Below are 19,541 nucleotides of genomic sequence, written 5' to 3'. Positions count from 1 at the left end.
TGCATGCACAGCAAGCTGCTAACGTTTGGGGTTGGCATGTACCTTTCCTGCCAAGTTGCTGTCTCTTCTCTTTTCCATCCCCTATATCCAAGTGGAATTAATCATGGTGGGCTTATTTCCTGGGAAGCAGATAGGCTTCTTAACTTCTTCCAATACCAGGTGAGGGATGGCATTTTTCTGTATAGCACTCACCACATCAGGACAGAAAACTGAGTCTCATTGGTGTGTATTCCAGCACCCCTTCTCCAACAGTGGCTGGATCTCTAGAGGCAAATGAGAGAGCTGCCTTGTGTGCTCTGGTTGCCTTGCTGAGGGATGTGCACCCTCTTCTTGGGGCCAGCAAATGCTGGAAGTTTTTAGGGTGGAGGGGGGAGAGGAACACCCTGACAGGACTGTACTCAAGTAGGGCAGCCTTCTTCAGCTTCCCTCAGGGTGATGGGGAAGAGTCGCCTGAATGTTTCTTCAGAGCAAGGAGGCAGCTCTGTGCACTGGCTTCCCTGTTCAAGATGTCTCTCGTGTTCATCTGGCATGTGGGAGTGACTGCAGGGAAGAGGAAAACCACCAGATGTTGGTGTCTGAACAGAAGATGGCAGGCAGGGATGTTTGAACAGCTTTTCTTGTCTGGACTTCTCTGGTGCCCTTTGCAGTGGCAGATGACTGTCTTGATGCTTCCCATAGTCTGGGCTGCACTTGGGAACTTCTCTCTCTGCCCATCAAACTCTGTCGGTGCTTCCCATGGTTTTCAACTTGGAATGGAAACCTCCTGTCTCTTGCTCTCTTCTCAGTGAGCAGTGTGGGACTGGAGGGGCATGAAGCTAATGAGATATGAGCTCCTTTGGGGATGAAAAACAGAAATAGTGTGATGAGCAGGCCCAGCTGTGGTGAGCCACTGTCTGTTTTCAAAAGAGAAAGGGAGCATTTCTCTATATCTCCCCTTACTGAAGTTCCCAAGGAGATTTTGTAAAATAAACAATTAAAAAAAAAAAAAAAAATCACAACCACAATCATGCTTTTTACCAGGTAGGAGCTGTCTCTGAGCTGAGTCTTCCTAGGGATATCACTCCCTTTTCCAGTCCCTCTTTGTAGAGGAGGCTTCGGCAGCTCCCAGTGTTTGGAGATTATCACCTTCCTGGGGACTTCCTGGCAGAAAGAGATTGCCGTCCTTGAAGGATGGTGTCCCGAGTTCCCCACACTTCTGCCCACCCCAGGCCATGGCATTAGCGGGGCTGCTCAGGAGCAGGTCATTCTTCCCAGGGAGGTGTAAGAAACCTGGAATGCGTGTTTGGCTAAATGCTTTTTTTCCCTTTTGCTTCCTTCCCCACCTTCTGATGACTTTTTCCTCCTTGCCTGACACATCCTTTTAATCCAATGTTGCTTGCTTTTGCTGCATTTTTCAGTTGTCCAATAATCATGCAAGAGCTGGGATCTTACCTACTTATATATAAATATATGAATCCCCCCTTTCTCCCCGTCTCACCCACCACCCTGTGCGCAGCCTCCCTGATCTTCGCTCTGAAGGCGATCTGCTGCAGAGGGTTAATTTGGGGTCGGGGATTTGGTGCCTACTGAGTTCTGTTCCTTCTTGGCTTGCTGTAGTTTTTCTGCCAGCTGTGTCACTGCCCTGTGCCTCTGTCTCCCTCATGCAAAGGGGATGGAGGTGGAGGAGACCATCCTGCTGAGGATGCTGGCAGCCCAACTCTTGAGGCGTTTGCACAAAGATGGAGTGCTCAGTGTTGCTTCAGAAATCTCCTGCTCCCTGTCTGTGCTTCCTTCCCCAGGTAATTCCAGAAAGTATCTTCATTTCACCAATGCTCTGAGGTTGAGAAAATATTTTCTTTTTTTACTTTTGCTTTTGAGATCCTTCCCCAGAGTGCAATGTGTATGGTTTCTTTTTGGGGGTGTAGATGGCAGGAGATGTTGGATTCTCTTTCCATCCTCACCTTTGCCTTTCTGTCCTCTGCTTCTCTCACATTTTGCTATTGCCCTGTGTCAGACTGATGTGGTTGGAGGTATTTGTACCCTTTTCTGTGGAGGATCAGTCTTGGCACCAGGAGCTTCTCCTGTGTTCTGTGTGGTACATTCTGAGGTGCACTGTGTCCTACCTGCCTCACCTATAAGCATGCAGCAGGGCCCTGAGTTCTTCTTTCTTCCCTTCTCAGAATTTCTCCTTCCAGGAATGAAGGGAGATAGAGTCCTGTGGTGGTGGTTGGCTGCCTCTGGCAGCTCTTCTGTCCATTCTAGCTTCTCTGTAGTGGGAAACAAAACTTCTCCATGGCCATTCAAAAGCACAGTCCTTGGGGTGAGAGTCCTTCCACCTCAGATGAGCTCTGTGCTTTGAGTGCACACCCCCCAGGCACTGGCAGATGGCACTGGGATGGAGGAGAGGGATGCCCTCTGTGCCCCTGGGAAGTGAGCAGCAAGCAGCGTGCTGTGGCACAGGGAAGAAGTAAGGTAACAGAACAGCAGCAAGATGCAGTCAGAGTGGTGCCAGCTTCTGCAACAGTTTAGAAAATGTGTCTGCTAGGAGGAAAGGGGCATGGTGGGACATGCAGGCAAAGTGTTAATTCCCATTGCAGGGCCCTGGTTCCTTACTTCATTCCTTGTTCAGCTGAGCACTTAGAGCTCACATTAAAACTCCGGAACACGGCTGGGTGGGTCAAAGCACTTGGTGGGGCTTCAGGGCATTGTAGGACTAGTGAGGCTTTTTCATGCTCTTGAGCAGCCCCCCAGCTGGCTTGTGTTCTCTAGGGATGCTGAGGGTTTCCCTCTGGGCAGAGCAGCAGGCAGGTGCTCTTGCTTAGGTGGGTTGCTCTTCAGCTGCCCTGGAGGGAGCCTGCTGCTTCCAGCCCCCAGCTGCAAAGCGGGGCAGAATCTTAGGTCAAGTTCTCAAATGGAACAAAAAAATTATTCATTCTGATGACTTTTTTAGAAAAGAATTGTCATGCCTGCACCTCCCGCAAGCAAATCAACTCAGTGTGCTGTCCTCCTTCCTCTTCTCCCCTGTGCCATTAAGCCTTGTACACTCCCTAAGAATAGAGGAGACTCTCTGCTTTGGGATTTTTTTCCCTGTTTGTTTTCTTTTTGCATATAAAGTTGTCTGCTGGTGGTGGAGGACAGGGGCCTGCTTCATTTGTTCCTTCCTTTCATCTTCCCCTGTAACAAGCTTAGGCACAAATGCTGCAGATTCCTGTAAACACTGAACTTTGAGCAGGCAAGTGCCTCCACTGAGTTCCGTGGTACTTGGGTGCTTCAGATTCTGCACCTGTGCTTGAGCTTTGGCAGCGTCAGAGCCCTTCTTTTCTCTTGGAGAAGGTCAGCCCTAACTCCAAGAGTGCTGATAGTTCTGGTGCAACCCATCTGTCTTTTCATTTCCCCTCACTTGGCATACAGAGTGAAGGTGGTAATTTTTTTTTTTTTAATTTAAAATAAACCTAAATATGTATCTTGTCATTTTTTTTATTTTTGAAAAAAATGCATTTAAGGATTGTGCACGGATGAATTGTATATCTATATATTATTTTTTTTTGTCTTGCAATTTTCATTTTAAATATAGTGTTTGTTCAGTTTTTTTGTTTTTTAATCCAGTTCCCAGCTGGCTAAACTCTGTCTAGAGTGGATGGGTGGGAAGCAGAGCCACGGGAAGGGTGATTGAATCACCCCTTCCCTTGGTGCTTCCCACAAGAAATGGTTTGCTCCAGGTTTGGGGTGGGAGTTGTGCTAATTACTCTTGTATTCTTGTACATTTTGTTCTTTCTGCTGCTCTTGAATATTGTATCAATGCCAGAAATGGAGAGTTAAAAATGAAAACAAAAAATTAACCCAAATAAATTGTTACATTCCAAAACCTGTTGTTTTTTTTTCCTGTGTGGGCTGTGACTTGTGGAGCCTGGGAGGTGGGCTACAGAAATGCCTGCCCTGAGCCAGCACCGATCAGCTCTGCAGTCAAACACAAGCACCTGCACTCTTCTTGAGCACCGTGGATCAGCCCTGGTTTGATCTTTGGATCTTTCTGGACACAGGGAAGCTCTGACAAAAGACAAAGGAGTATTCTGGAATGTTAAGGGAAGAGGGAGTATTTGGGAAGGCCAAGCTTATAGCAAGTGAAACCTGAATACTCTCTTCTCAAGTGCTTCAGAGAATCTTCTCTGGGTCTCCCACATCCTTTTCTTTTAAGAACGAAATTAGATCAGAGTACAGCCTAGCACTTGATGGCTGAAAAATGCTTTAGGCTTTTCCCAACTCCAAAACACATGCTTAGCTGCACTTTCTGACAAGCTGATCTAAGAACTATGGTGAAACATTTTCTCCCTGTGTGTAACTGAAGCCCCAGATTCACTCCATCACTCTCCAGCCCATAACAGTCGTATAAAAAGGCTCAGCTAAACTTCTAGGGGGTAAGTGCTGGTGGTGGGAGATATGGTGGGGCAAGTGCATGGGTTTTGGACAGAGATGCCCTTCAGGCAGGCAGGAGAGAAGGGCTGGAAGGCAGCACTTCAGGGTACTGGGAAAGGGCAGTGTTTGGGCACAGCTCCAACTGAAGCACTCTCAGGGCTGCTCTTCAGGAGTGTGGGATGAGGTCTCACCTGGAGGGGCGTGATTGGGTTGAGCTGGGCATGCCTTGGAGAGTTGCTGCCTTGAGATACTTCGCGTCTGAGTTTGGGAAAGCCACAGCAGGGCAGGCCTGCTTCAGTGGTGACATGGCTGGCAGCAGGGAATGCTGCCCACCAAAGCCAAGCATATCCCAAGTGTCATTCGTGTCCTGTCATCGGGCTCACCCTGCATCTTCTGCATGCCTAAATGCTCACAAAGCTGGCACTCCTTCCTCCCTTCCATCCTGGTTTTGTTCAGAAGCCAGTGGGCTTCTGGCTGGATTTGAGAACACCAAATGAAGCCAACTCTCATCCACGCTTTCTGGAGCAGAAGGAAGGCTGGAGAGACAGATCCCAGCCTGACTGAACACATCCAGTGAGGTCCTGCATCAGCACACCAATGCAGGCAGACCCAGTAACCAGGGCAGGGTGATGCAAGTCACATCAGGGTGGAAATGAAAGAAGTCAGGATTTCCATGCTATGTCGAACCTGCAGATGCCCATGATCTGAAGGCTCCTGGTCAAAGGAGATGGTGAGGCTGAGTCCATGGAGTGGCAGTGGCAGAGGAGCCCTATCATCTCCTTAGGGTGGCCTTGGGGATGCTACTGAGCTGGGTGATAATGTGGGAGGAGAGAATCCCCCACCTCAGAGGCATCAGCTTACTTGAGAAAAAGTTTCTCCCCTTACCCCACCAACTTACTGGCCTCAGCACCATGATTGGGCCAGGGTTTCATGCTAGGCAGGATGGAGCTGCCTGATTCCTGTGGGGCAGGTTGGATGCAGGACAGCCTTGGAGCAGCAGGTGACCTTCTCAAGCTCAGCAGTCCATCCCAAACGTCCCTCTCACTCAGAGGACACAGCAGGGTGACCCTTTGTCCAGCCTTGCGCTGCTTGCAGCCACCCCTTTGGGACAGCAACTAGCCCCAGACACCATTTGGGTGTTAATTAGATAGAAGAAAACCCCTTAACTGCTCGCTCCCAGTCCCTCTGGGCTGAATCCAGGAGCTCTTGTTAAATCCAGCTTCTGTCACCAATCCTGCTCAAAACAGGAACCAAAAAAGCCCCATATTGCCTTCCCTCACCCTGCCACGCGCCGGGTCCTTGCAAGGGCCGGCTGCCCACCGAGCATCTCTGAATTGTTATTCATGGAGCAGGGAGGCTGCTCTGGCCACTCACCAGTCTGAGTCATCACCCCCTGTGAAAATCTATTTTTGTCACCTCTTTGTCGCTGGGAAGAAGCTGTGGTCCCAGCTGAGGGACAGGTCGGGACCGCGGGAGAGGTGAGCCCTGTCCTGCTGCGATACCCAACTCTTCCACATCCCAGCATGGGTGAGTGTGGCTGGGCTGGTGCAGAGGGGCTCACCCTTCCCCTCACTGCCAGAGTGGCATCAGCCAAAGGTATAAACCTTGCTCCCATGATCCTGCAACCTTTGGTAATAATAACTGGACAGTGCAAAGTAATAATATCTTGAGAGCACAGCATCACTTCCCCTGGCAAGAAGCTTTGTAGAAGCATATGGCACTTTTTTTCCGCAGTGTTGCAGATAAAGGATACCCCTCCCACCCTGATCTGCACACTGTGAGGTAGGGTGGCCTAGTGCAGCACTCATATGAGTTCCTTTCAGATCCACTCCCGCCTGGCTGCTGTGGGCATGCAGTAGGCAGGGGGTGATGCAGCAGGGTGCAATCCCCTGCCACCGTTAGCAATGGACAGGTTGGAGGTAGGTGGCCTCCCCTCATGTCGTGGGGTGCTGGCTTCTGTTTCCTTTGAATCCCACACCAGTGCCCACTTGTCCCAGCGCACCCAGTACTCACCCTCCCAGAGTGCTCAGTGGCCACACCACCAGGGCCAGATGCCTGTTGCTTGGGCTTTCTTCACATCCACCTGCCCAGACTACTCCATACCTGGCTCCACTTTTCCTCCTCAGCCTTCCCTTCATTTCTACCTCTTCCTTGAACCACCCCATCTGTCTTCCTCTCCTTCTCCCTACAGCCTTACAACACCAGAAGTCGGACAGGTCTCTTGCTGGCTCCAGGGTGAGAGTTTTGAGGGGCTGGGGTACAATGCACTCTGTGGGGAGAAAGGCTGACTGTACCTGTCAACTGCCAAATTTGAGGAATCTTTTGTAGCTCTGGCTCCCTTGCTATCCACTCAAATATGCCTGGGGGAAAACAAGAGGTAATCTTTACCGTTGTTTCATACCCAGCGCTGGAGCTGTTTTAAACACATGCTCCTGCTTCCCTGCTTCCCAGGAAGGCCCCAGTGTGCCTGGGCAGCAGGAGGGCGCATGGCACAGATTCTGTTGGAGCAAAGAGAGTGGTTGTCTGAAGTAGCTCGTTTATGAGCAGTTCAGACTAGAGTGAAAGTGGGGGAAGATTAAACGTGTGTCTTTATTTCCCAATTTGATAAAATGGGCTTGTGGGGCAGAGCATGAGGCATCCCATGGCAGCTCTCTGCAACAGTCCTGTTGGTGGGAGAGCAAGACAGCTAGGAAGTTTGCTAGTTTAATTTTTGGGAGAAAGGCAAGGAGGAAAAAGCCCGAAAGACCATCATAGGGAATGACTGATTACGAGGCTCTCACCCTCGGTGTATCCAGGGGCCCTTTACTTCCAGCCTAGGTATCTCGCAGGGGAAAAATCATGCCTTGAAATGTGCAGGAGCAGCATCCTCTCGCCGGAGGCTCCCGCCGGGCTGGCTTCAGCGAACCCGAGGCAGGGCTGGCCCCGTCCCCAGGTGCCCGCGGGGCGCCCTCCTTTCCCTTCCCGTCCCCCTTGCCCACTCGTTCCCCACCGCTCGGAGCGTCGCCCTTGCAGCTCGAGGAGGGTGCTCAGCGGAAAGGGGGGTCACTAAGAGGGGCACGGCCGGGGCGGCGGCGGCGGCGGGGGCGGTGCGGTGCGGGCGGCGCCGCCCGGCACATATAAGCGCGGCGCGGCGGGGCCTCGGCGGTAGGGCTGCTGCCGGTACCGTTCTTCTCCGGCAGCTCCCACCGGGTTGCCCGTCCATTCCTCCGACCGTCCGTCTCCCTCTCCGTCCCCGTTCGCTTTGTTTTCTCGCCGTCCGCGGGCTCGGGCCCCCCACGCCGCTGCCACCCTGAAGTTTCTGGCGGTGCTGCTGGCGGCGGGCATGCTGGCTTTCCTTGGAGCCATCATCTGCATCATCGCCAGCGTCCACCCGGCCGGTACCGCCGCGCCCGCCGCCGCCGCCGCCGACAATGACTCGGCCGCCGCCGCCCTCCTGCCCGCAGCCGACAAGGGGCTGGGAGCGCTGCACGGCCCCGCCGAAGCTCTGGCCAGCGCCGGGCCGCGCCTGCCGGGGGGGCCGCCGCTCTTCAGCCGCTTCGTCTGCACCCCGCTGAGCACCGAGTGCCCGGCCACCGGCACCGCCGCCGGCAGCGCCGCCGGCCCCGAGGAGCTGCTGGCGCTGCGGAGCGCGGCGGCCCAGCTACGCCGCACGGCGCTGGAGCAGAAGGAGCGGATCCGCATGGACCAGGAGACCATCCGGGAGCTCACCGGCAAACTCAGCCGCTGCGAGGGCGGCCTGCAGAGCCCCCCCGCCGCCGCTGGGCTCCGCGCCGCCCCGCGCCCCGGCACCATGGGCCACCCTCCGGACGAGCCGCCCGCCGTGCGGGAACTGGAGGAGGCTGTCCGCACTCTCCAGGACCGAATCGACCGGATAGAGGTGCGAGGGATGCTCCTGGGTGTCTGGGAGGGATGCTTCCAGGGAAAGATGCTCCTGGGAGGTCTGGGAGGGATGCTCCCAGGAAAAGATGCCCCCACACGTGCCATTCCCCAGGCCTGCAGCTACATGCATTCCCGAACTAGCTCATCTCCCTCATGAGGCTTCAGGAAAGTTGTCCTTGCCTCCCTCTTTCCTGAGATCTCTGCCCAGGGGCAAGGGACTCGCCCTGAGCCCCACTCTCTTCTTTCCATGCAGGGTAGTCCCAAAGCACCAGGGCTGCTACACTTTCCCCCCTGGGAGGGTACCTTGCTTGCCCCATGGCACCTGCTAAGGACTCCTCCAGAGCAGATTGGCAGCTCAGGGCCAGATCCTGCCCTTTAGGAAAAGGTAAATTACATCTGATGCTATAATGTTACGAATAGAACATCTCACAAAGTAAAGTGCAGTGCCACCCACTCTGAGCCTGGCACCCTTTCCTCAGATGGTCCATAGGAGCTGGAGAGAGAATGGCACAGCTGGACTTATTCACTGTGCCCATTCCTGTGGCATGGGGCTGTTGGCACTTGGGATGCAAACCCCTGGTCCCCATTCTGTAGCAAGTGGTGCAGTGTATGCCTGGCAGCCTCAGCCCTGGCCCAGCCACAATCCAGTGGTACCAAAGGCTCTACCATGATGCCTGTCATGGGGCACATCATGGAGTGCATGTGAGTGTTGATTTATTTGGGCTCAGCACTCCCACAGAATTTGGCAGACTTTTCAGGATATTGCTATGGCAATGGTTCTGGCACGTAAGGGCTGCGAGAGGAGAGTTGTCTGTGTTCCCTGTGGGAATTGCTCCAGGTAGGACTTGTTCCTTGAGGTCTATCAGGTGTCAGAGCCACCTGCAAGGATCCTCCTGGGAGTCCTTAACCTTCTCATCTTCCTGTTCAGTTCCCTGTTGACCTCTCCACTCTTCCCTGGAGTGTGGAGCTAGGAGGAGGGTCATGCAGCACCTTATGGGGTCCCTCTCCTCAGCTTTGCCCTTCTGCCCCCCATTCACTACAGACGTGGGCGCAGCAGCAGCAGTAGGCAATGGATGGGAAATTCAGAACCACTAAGGTCACAGGCTGAGAAATGTGACTGGGAGAGAGGGTTATTGTAATCAATGGAGATATGAACAGGAATAAAAAGACAGAGAATGGCAAACAAACACATGAACACAAGAAGGAAAAGAGCTGGAAGACCACAGAGGAAGCACCTGTGAGCCTCTCATTACTGTGAGAGTAATACGCACACAGGCACAAGAAGAAACACAGGGCATGCCAGGCACATGCAGGGAGAATGGGATGTACAGCCTGACACGTTGCCCAGAGATAAATGCAGCCAAATGGAAGGACAGACCCCCTCAAAAAACCCTGCAGCCCTAAACAAATTATTTTCTATCAGTGAATAACACAGCAAGTATGCTCACCCAAAAATGTAGCAGGGAAATAAGTCTCTTCACACGTATACCAGACAATGCAGGGTGGAATGGTGCCCAGAAAATCAGTTTGGATCTTGAGGAGCATCAGGCCATTGAGTCATGCTCTCCCTCTTCTCTGTGGGGCAGCATCACCCATGAGCTGCTCTGGCCCCTCTCCTGGGGTTTCTGATGATGATAAGAGGTTTGGGGTGGAGGAGGAGGGTGAAGCTCACAAGGGTTGGAGTAGGCCGTCACATGCACCTAAGGAGCCTAAAGCAGTGCTGGGACAAGGCTCATGCATACGCTGATGAGGAAGCCAAGTGGCACATGACCAAAAATGTTCAGTTTTTTGTTGCCAGGAGCTTGAGAGTCCCAAGTATATTCTGCAGGGGAGACACAACACCCTGAGGCTCAGTGAGCATGCCAGTTGACGAAATAGGGCAGCATGTTACAGGTGGACTGGACTTCATCCTGTCTCTTGCCTGGTAAAAAGTGTCACCTGTGAGCACCACACCCCAGTGATGGCTGCAGCCCAGCCAGCTGAGCCTTGTGGTCACACCTCAGCCATCCAGTGACGGTTGCCTGTGGCTTCCCCCTCCAAATTTCCTCCCACCCCAGGAGCAGACACCTAAAACTTCATAATGGGGTACCTGCACTTTTCTATCCCACACGGCTCCAGCTGTCAGCCCTGGGAGCCTTCCTGGGGTAGCCCATGACATGGGATGCACTCATCCCAAAAGGTGACCTTTAGGGAAAGTCCCAGTGTGGCCCCCATGTGCTGAAGACTCTCCAAAACCCATTGGGAAGGAGAGGAAATGCTGCCAAGTCTGTGGTGGCTTAGTCTCAGAAGAGAGATGACACAAAATGTCATGAGCTGCTCTGGGAAGACTGCATCCCAGGGAGTCTCCAGTCGGATTTGCCAGCAGGGATTAGTGCAGGATGCTTCAGTGCTGGGACTGCGGGAGGGGGCTGGTGGAAGATTGCTGATCTAATCTGGGCACTTTCAGCCCTGTCTGTAAGACATAACAAGATTTATTTATGCGCTGAAAAACCTATTAAGGCATTTGTTTCTTAATTTTGTCAGCATGTCAGAAGGATTTCCCAGGAGAGGATGAAGGGAGGGGCCCCTGTGGTCTCGCTCTTTGTCCCTTGCCGTTTGCGTGGGGCTGGGCTAGCATCAGCAAAGCATTCACACATCTTCCCATAGCTCTTCCTAATGCCACCCGAGGCACTGACTGTCTCTTCCTCATGCACAGCAGCCTAGTTAGGTTTTTCATCCTAGTTTTGAGGGTTCCCCCTTTCTCTCAGCACGTGCTCATGTCTGTAAACTGGTGTATCTTGGAACACAGAGCTGAGGGACCCAGGTGCTCCTTTTCCATGCTTTTAGTCATTGCTGCAAATGAAAAGGGATCAAGGAGAGAATCGCCTTGACTGCCTGGGCTGTGCAGAGATGCAGATGTCCTCCTTCTCCCCATCATCCCTTGCAGGAGAGTGGACCCTGCAGGAGAGGGGACAGCCTGATGGGCTCCATGGGGGACCTGGTGGAATTGCAACCGCTTGTTTGCTCCTCAGCTGGTTCGTGGCTGTGCCGTTGTGGCTGGTGACCTGGCTGATGGCAGGAAACCCTTGGGGTAAGGGAATGGTAGTGACCTAGCTGCTTCCCTTGTGTCTTCATCTCCAGCAGTGTGGGGACATAAACACCCAATCTGTGACAGTCCCAGCACCCCCTGAGCAAGGTTTTAGGGGGACAGGATCAACAGTGAGCCCTTATCTTGTGAGGAAGAGGGAAAGGCTGATGCATCCCTGTTTTTCTTCTGCTCCATGCAGTCCTTTTTGGAGGGGACCTGCCTGAGTCCAAAAAACCCTGGTACAGCAGCTGTGCTGTCCTGCAGCAGTGAGCATCCCAGGGTAGCAGCCACTGGGGAGTTTTGTGCAGGCTGTAAGGATTCATGAGTTCAAGGAAGGAATGGGTCTGCTGTATGTGTGCACCCAGCTGAGCATCATGATCCCTGGGTTGTGCCAGGTCTCCATCCCACAGGCATCGTTCTGTACTCCTGCCTGCCCTGTCCCAGCACCCAAAGTGGGCACTGGTGTGCTGGGGGCTGAGGGGGAGCAGTGGCGCCCAAATTTGCTGGTGCATTAGTAAATGAGGCTCTGATCTCTTTATGTAAATCAAAGTGCATTCACTGACTGAGGGCTGCAGCCCCCGTGAGCACACGCTGTCATGGCTGCCGCAGCCCCCTGCCCCCACCTCCCCACCCCCTGCAAGCCACTGACATTTAATGTGATTAATATTACCTGGCATCTTTCAATCTTTTTTGCCAGTTCTGGTGGCCAAAAAGTGTGGAACGAGCCTCCCCCACACCCACTGCCCACTCCCCTGCTGCCTTTGCAGCAACAGATGGGAAGCTGGGTGCCTGCTGAAGAGCCAGGGAGAAGGCGCTTCCCCCCCTTCCCCTCCCCAAAGGTTACCAGTAAATAACAGCTGCACATCAACCATTAATAATTTTGCAAGTAATTTGCTCTGCGAGAAAGATGCTCGAGCAGCAGCTCAGAGATGAGGATCATGGCTTGAGGATGCAGCCCAGTCTGGCATCAGGAGAATCATCCAGCACTACTCAGCTTCACAGTGAGAATGGGGAGTCCAGTCTCATGTCCAGCCATCGTCTGGCTGTGGGGATATGGATGGTGTTTGCTAGAATGGCTCTGAAACCCTGCCAGATGAGGGTACTGGCTGCAATCCCTTTCCAGAAGGAACATGGGGTCAGCAATGGTTCATTCAGCCATGTGGCTCCAGCTATAGGTGCCCTGGCTGCCAACTCTGAAGGACCAACAAGAGCTGGAGAGAGGGCTGGATGGGTAGAAACTCAGGAGGGGGAAGAAAGTGAATGAAAGGGGAGAGACACAGTGTGTGTGCATGGAGAGAAGCACCAGGAAGAGATGCTCCAAAGCCAGAGAAATGAAAAAGCCATAGGGAGAAAAGGTACAGAGAGAAGAAAATAGCAGCAGGGAGAAAAGCAGGAGGAAAAAGAAGGTCAAAAAACTACTCAGTCACTACTGAATAATGTACGGCAGGCTATCAGAGCTAGTGAGAATGACAAAATCTCCCAGCTTTTTCTTTTTTCATCATTAACAGATGGAGCCATGCATGAAAGCAGGGACGTAGGCTCCAAACCCGCAGCTCGAGCAATCAAAGCATGTGGCAGACAGGAGCGTGCCAGCCTCTGTTGTAGCCAGGCAGCCTGAAAGGATGAGAAAAGCACTTGGAGCCCAGGGGATGTGGCCATAGAGGCAAAAGCAACCCCATCCCACCTTTACTGCCTCCTACCAATGCAGCCAGCTCAGCTTGAGTACAAATGCAGAGAGCTCCAGGTGGGAATTATTATCCCTGCCAGGAGTATGAGGATTAACCTTTCCATTTCCCTTCCCTTCTGCCATCTCCACCCTGCCTTTCATCCAGTGGATCCCCAAGACCCCTTAAAAAAAAAAAAAAAAAAAAAAAAAAAAAAAAAAAAAAAAAAAAAAAGACGACATTAAAGCCCTTTTCCATTGGCTAATCCTTCAATTTTGCAAAGACCAAAGGTAGGATACTCTTTGCTGGGCACTTTTCCCTTACCAGAGAGGTTTTGTTCTCACTGCAACAGCATCCTTAATGCTGCCCAGAGCAAGCTGGCAGTGAGAGCTGGCATTTGGTTCAGGGCTGACATATGTCCTCAGCACAACCTCTCTTTTCTTGCTGGGTTTTTCTTTTCCAGGTTGGTTTTCCTCACAGAACCTGTGGGTTTGCCCTGTCAGACCCTGCTGGCAGCTCTTGCCGACCTTGGGGCATCACAATTTCCATTTTATTTGTATCCTGAGCATGTTGTTGCCCAGAGTGGGTACATTTGTGCTCACACCAACACCATCTTCTTACTTTTCCTCTCCCTGCATGTTCCCATCCGTGAAGTCTGCACCCTGCTGAGCCAAACCTGACTTTCCTCCAGCCTTCCCCTCCCCTCTGTTGTTCATGATGGATAGCAAAGATTAGGGGTGACATGGGCAGGCATCCCTCCCCTTTAAGCTTTGTGTGCGTGATTATTAGGTCCTGTCCAGCCTGGAGAAGCTGGATGTAAGAAAGAAGAAAAAGCCAGAACCACAGGTGAGCGTGCTGACTTCCCCATGCTAGCTCCAAGGCAGGAGGGAGGCTGTTCAGATCGACAGGGATGGTATCCCCCGTGTCCTGCCAGCACAAGCCATGTCCAGGGCTGAAGCAGCCATGCAGATCCCTTGGTGCCAGAGGAGCCAAGGCAAGGGTCTCCATGGCTGCTCCAGCACCCCTGGGATGGTCTAGCAACACGGAGAAGGTGGTTGTCATCTTTCAGAACCCATGGCAGAGATACTAATGCACTAAGGATATGGGGAAAGAAGAGGGCTCCTATTTACAGAGAAACTCCAGGAGCATGGGAAAGGGTCACTTTCTCCCGTCCAGACTGATTTTCTTCCAGCTGGGATAGGGTCTTTCAGTAAGGTGGGTCTGGGGTCTTTGCAGAGTGCAGTAGCAGCTGGGAGCATCCTCACCAGCTGCCGTGTTGGATTTGCCATGGGAAGAGTTTTGGTCTGAGTGTTAACCCTGATGGGACAAGACAGGTTTGATGTCCTGAGGTGATGGCTCATGCCTTGAGGACCAGAGCCAGATGACAGCCTGGCACCAGTCCCACTTCTCCCAGGCATCCTGGTGGCCTGGGAGCGGTTGGCTTATGAAGAGCTATCTGGCACACGTGCAGACACCCCTGCATGCCAGCTGAGCTCAGCTAAGAGGATTACAGCCCCATTAAGTGATGTTAGTGTGCTGACTATAGGTAAGCAGCTTCATGAGCAGCAGGAGTGGCCAGGAGTTCCAAGGTCCTCCCCGCATCGTTTCCTTATTGTGGGAGGCTGCCTGCAGGAGCAGAGCAAACATCCCATCCTTGCTCTGTCTCTCTGAAGCAGCAGAAAGTCATTAAGAGCAGCCAAGGTTCGTTTTGCAGTAATGAGCTCAATGGGGGCTCTGAGAGGGGAGGTACAAAGTCAGCTGGAGGCTCTTGGAGAAGACCTCAGTGTGGATATGGGACTGTCATCCCAGCATTACCTGTAGTGCTGCAGGCTGGACATGTCCTTATTTAAACTCTTATAGTGACACTGTGCTGAATTTTCTCTTTTGTGCCTCCTATTCCCTCCATTGTGGCTGCCGCCAAATGCAGCAGGAGCTGCCAGCCCGCACCAATGGCTCAGCACCCACTGCCCCAGCACTTGCTCAAGATGCCCTTCACACCAAGATGGAGCAGCTGGAGGAGCAGCTCCTTTCCAAGATCCTGACCCTGCAGAAGGAGCGCCAGGCCGCCAGCACTGACCGCAGCCAGCAGCAGCACAACATTGAGAAGGAGTTGAACTCCCTCCAGAACCGGGTGATGGAGCTGGAGCACGGTGAGCCCTGCCCAGTGGGGATGGAGGTGGGATGGAGGGTTCATACCCCGAGGTACATCACCAGGAGAGCCCCAGGACAGGTCACCCTTATCCCAATTACAGATGCTGACCCTCCTCTCTCCTCTCCATCCTTGATATGTAGGACCATTGGGGTACAGCCCTCCTGATGCCTTCAAGGTGACTATCCCGGTGCAGAACAACTACATGTATGCCCGCGTGAAGAAGAGTCTGCCAGAGCTGTATGCCTTCACCATCTGCATGTGGCTGAAGTCCAAGGCCCTGGCAGGCATTGGCACCCCATTCTCCTACTCTGTCCCAAGCCAAGCCAACGAGATTGTGCTGTTGGAGTGGGGCTCTAACCCCCTGGAACTGCTCATCAATGACAAGGTCAGCCCAGTTGCAGGAGGGGCAAGAGAGAAAACCCTGCCCTCATCTTCCCTGCTTCAATCCCCCTAGGAAATTATATTCCTGATGGCACTGGTGTGGGGAGCTGGGAGGAAGGGGCCCTCAGTTTATAGTGGGAGGCAGGAGGATTGGGAAGATGGCTCATTGGGGTGAGTTTTGAGAGGGAGAAGCAGCACATCTGGATGTCTGTAGATTTTGGGATGCCACCACCACCACAGGAGTGCACTGATTGCTCTGTGAGGGGCTGGGGAGACTCTGGGGTCCCCCAGCAGTCCTACCGAGCACCGGGATTTTGCTTTTCTCTCAAAGGTTGCCCAGCTGCCACTGAGTCTGAAGGACAAGGCCTGGCACCACGTTTGTGTGGCATGGACCACCCGGGATGGGAAGTGGTCAGCATACCAGGATGGTGAACAGCGGGGTGCTGGTGAGAACCTGGCCTCCTGGCATTCCATCAGGCCCCAGGGCATCATCATCCTGGGTCAGGAGCAGGTAGGTACCAGTTTGACACCAAGAGCTGCAAGTTAGCATTGCTCTAGTGGGAACTAGCTGTGGGGAAAAGCCCCCACATGGTGCAAGGGGATGGGGCAGCATGAGCAGGAGCACTCAGCAGGGCAGTTGGCTCTCCTGCCTGTTCATCCAGCCTCCAGGCTCACTGTGTGCCCTCACTGTCTTCTCTTCCCTCTCCCTATCCCTTTGTCCTCCCTGCCTTGTCTCGAATCTCTTCCATGCATTCATCCCCTCCCCTCCTTGCCATCAAGCACCTTGCTCTGCTTCTCCCCAGACTTCTCCCTCTCCCCCTGGATTTCCCACTGGATGTGTGTTTCTATTCTCTTCATCCCTGTCCAACCACCTCTCCTGCTCTTTCCCAGGACACCCTTGGGGGCCGCTTTGATGCCACACAGGCCTTTGTGGGAGAACTGGCGCAGTTTGGTGTCTGGGACCACATGCTGGCGCCAGCAGAGATCCTGGGCTTGGCTAACTGCACCTCCCACCTCCAAGGGAATGTGATCCAGTGGGATGAGCAGGCGGTGGAAGTCTTTGGAGGCGCCAGCAAGGCAGGCTTTGCCGCCTGTGAGGAAGGGAGAAAGGCATGAGTGGTCCCCAGCCCTCTTCCCAGTGCCAAGGAGCCCGGTGACAGCCCTGAAGCAAGTAGCCCCTTTCTCCCCTCCCAGACCAGTAAGCCTTGCTGGGGCAATGCTTGAGCCCCCTGTGCTGGTGTCCCAGGAGGGAGAGGGGCCCCTGGAAGCCTCCCTGTTGTCCCTATGCTGGTGCTGTGGCTTGTCCTCATTCCTGGCAGGCTGGCTCCTGAGTATCATCTTGCCCCAGTTCTGTTTTGGGTGGAACTTGTACCTGCAGTTGTCCTTGGTATGGTGAAGATCCTCACCTTGTAAGACCTAACAGGGAATGGGAAGGAGAACTCCAACTACTTGAGTGCAGTCCAGCCTCAGTGGGATGCCAGGGTGCAGGCATCACCTGAACACATCCCTTCTCCTTATTTATTTCTAGCAACCTCACTCTCTGGTTTTATAAGCCTGCATTCCAGGATTTCATCTCCAGCCCCATCCTTCTCCTGTTGCTCTGCCTTTTCAATTGTGGCTCCAGGAAGCTGAGGGAGAATGGCAGTCAGTAGCACAGTACTTATCCACCTGCATCCCTTTCCATGCCTCTGCTGCCTGTTTGGACAGGGCTGCCCAAGAGGAGCCAGGCTTTTGAGGCAGAGGGAAGAGAGCACCCCCCACCACCTCCAAGCTGGGGGATGGGTCAGTCACCAAGGGAATGGGGGGACAGAGGCAAAGCATCTCCCCCAGTGCTGGCCGAGGGGGAAAGAGTGCAGCACTGCCATTGAAGGGAGCGAAAGCAAGAAAAAAGAGATGGAGGATGGTGGCGGTCAGAGGAGCCCTGCCATCTAACCCCCAGTCTTTTGGTACTGGATTGGGCTACTGCCCTTGGTTGCACCTAGATCCCCTTCTTTAGCTGCTCCTTGCCAGGAACAGGGCTGCCACTGGCCTTGAAACTGGGAGGGTGAAAGAGCAGGCTGGTGTTTTACCTGTGGAGTGCCTGAGAATATGCTGTTTCTACATTGCGTGGTCACCAACATCTTGATATGTGAGTGTGTGTATGTGCACGTGTGTGTGTCTGGGGGTGGGAGGGTTATTTTGGGGCTCTCATGGTTGCTCAATGCAGTGTTCAGCTTCCAGTGTTCCCCCCTACACCAAGTCCCACTTTGGGTGACAGCTGCCCCCACCCCTGTCTGGGAGAGACAAAGCTGGCAGAAGGAACACTCCTGCCACCCCCCATCCTCCGCCCCCCACCCCCAGGATCTCTGCCAGTGCTGGGGTGGCTCAGCCCCCTGAGGATGACACAGCAGGGATGGGGAGCAGCCCTTGTGCCAAGTGGGAACGCTGTGACCTTCATGCACCCTGAGGAGCTGCCCCTCTCCCTCGCTTGCTTGCGCGCTTTCTCTAATGCACGTTCGTGAAAAGGGCCCCTGACACGCACCTATGTTGGGACATTTCTTTTGTAAAGCTGATCGTGAACAATAAAAGTGATGTTTTCTGTTCAAGCCTCCTGTGGACTGTGAGGTTGCTGGGAGGATGTATGGGACTGGTCAGTCCAACATGAGGTGACCTTCCCCAGGGTGCTTAGGGTTGCATCACTGAAGGGAGTTGGCTGGGCCCACCACTAGCATCATGGGAATATCATCACAGGGGTTGGTACTGTAGCCCCAGAGGAGCAAGGGATGGTGTCACAGTCTGACCACCTTTGATCTACCCCACTGCAGAGCTGTATGGGGTACAAGCTGCTTCTGGTGGGGCATGAGGGCTGAGGGAAACACCTCTCCATGAAGGGAAGCAGAAACAAGTGAGAAATCATGGCCTCTAGGTCAGAGCATGGTAGCAAGGAACTCACATTGAGTACAAATCCAGTTAAGTACTAGTAATGAGTTTCTGACCTCATTACCTCTAGGTAATGAGGTCAGAAACAGTAATTTCTGACCTCACTCTGGCCTCTAGGCACAAGATGGTTGAGGCACGGCTCTTGGAGCTCCTATTGCAGAACAATTTGTGACCAGGTCTGCATGGTGCTTTTGCCTCTCAATGGGTCCTGCTCCTCCTATGAAAGGCACAGCTTCACCAGTATTTGGGGCAAACTAAGCATGAAGCCAGAGGACTGAGTTTTCCCATTGCTTGCATGCTGATGGGATCACCTCTCTGAGTTAGAGCTGCCCCCCTCCCCGCCCCCCCCCACCTTAAATACCCTTCTCCTTTTGGAGGCTATTTAATGCCATAAAAGAAAGGCCGGTGCTCTCATCTTCAGCACATCTTAACAAAGTTGAGGGCTGGTTTTGAAGAAAAAGTGTGTACTTGTTCAAGGGCCTTGCCGAACTAGAGGCTCACACCCCCATTATTAAGAGGAGGGGGTTCAACAAGTGCCATCTGCTTGTGCATCCAAATTATAGCAGTTTAATTAAGAAGCACAACGTTTTTTAGAGGTGGAAATGTCAAAAACCACTGCTGGGATCATAAACTCAGAAAGAGATTAAATAAGATTGGGGGGGTTGGGGGTGGAAACTGGTCTAGAAAACCCTCTGTCTTGGTTTAGGAAGACAAGATATCTGCCAGGGAAAGCTGGAGCTTCCCTTGGAATGGAGAATGTAAACTACCCTCTCCCCCCGCCCCCCCCCGCCCCCTTGCTTTTTCCAATTATAAATTTGCAGTTAGAGGCTTTCAGGCAAAGATTTGGAGATAGAAATAGCAATTCTTTATTAGTATGTATTACAAAGCAAACAAAAACAACAACTACAGCATTAATAACAAAACAGTACCAAGAACCTTGAGGGCTTTACTTCACAAAAACGCAGGGGAGTTGGGTCTCGGTGCCCCTGCAAGAATTTTCAGAACACCAAGCTGGAATGGAGGAAAGTCCCGGGCTGGTGGCTGTGTGTCGTGGTTTGAAAGCAAAACGAGTGAGAGGCTCCAAGTC

At 53.0% G+C, this 19,541-nt stretch overlaps 1 protein-coding gene across 1 annotated transcript; it reads left to right on the top strand.

The window, feature by feature from the left end:
- The first annotated feature begins 7,560 nt into the window (after nucleotides 1-7,560).
- On the top strand, nucleotides 7,561-18,099 carry NPTXR (neuronal pentraxin receptor). The gene is made up of 5 exons (XM_083858796.1): nucleotides 7,561-8,269; nucleotides 14,930-15,152; nucleotides 15,295-15,539; nucleotides 15,867-16,046; nucleotides 16,427-18,099. Exons 1-5 carry the CDS (start codon nucleotides 7,715-7,717, stop codon nucleotides 16,649-16,651), a joined length of 1,428 nt encoding a protein of 475 aa, XP_083714922.1. The 5' UTR covers nucleotides 7,561-7,714; the 3' UTR covers nucleotides 16,652-18,099.
- Nucleotides 18,100-19,541: the final 1,442 nt, after the last annotated feature.

This window comes from Zosterops lateralis, assembly GCF_965231275.1.
Source record: "Zosterops lateralis genome assembly, chromosome: 4".
NCBI classification, from domain to species: Eukaryota; Metazoa; Chordata; class Aves; order Passeriformes; family Zosteropidae; genus Zosterops; species Zosterops lateralis.
The sequence above is the reverse complement of the archived record's forward strand: the minus strand, read 5'-3'. Positions and strand labels throughout refer to the sequence as shown.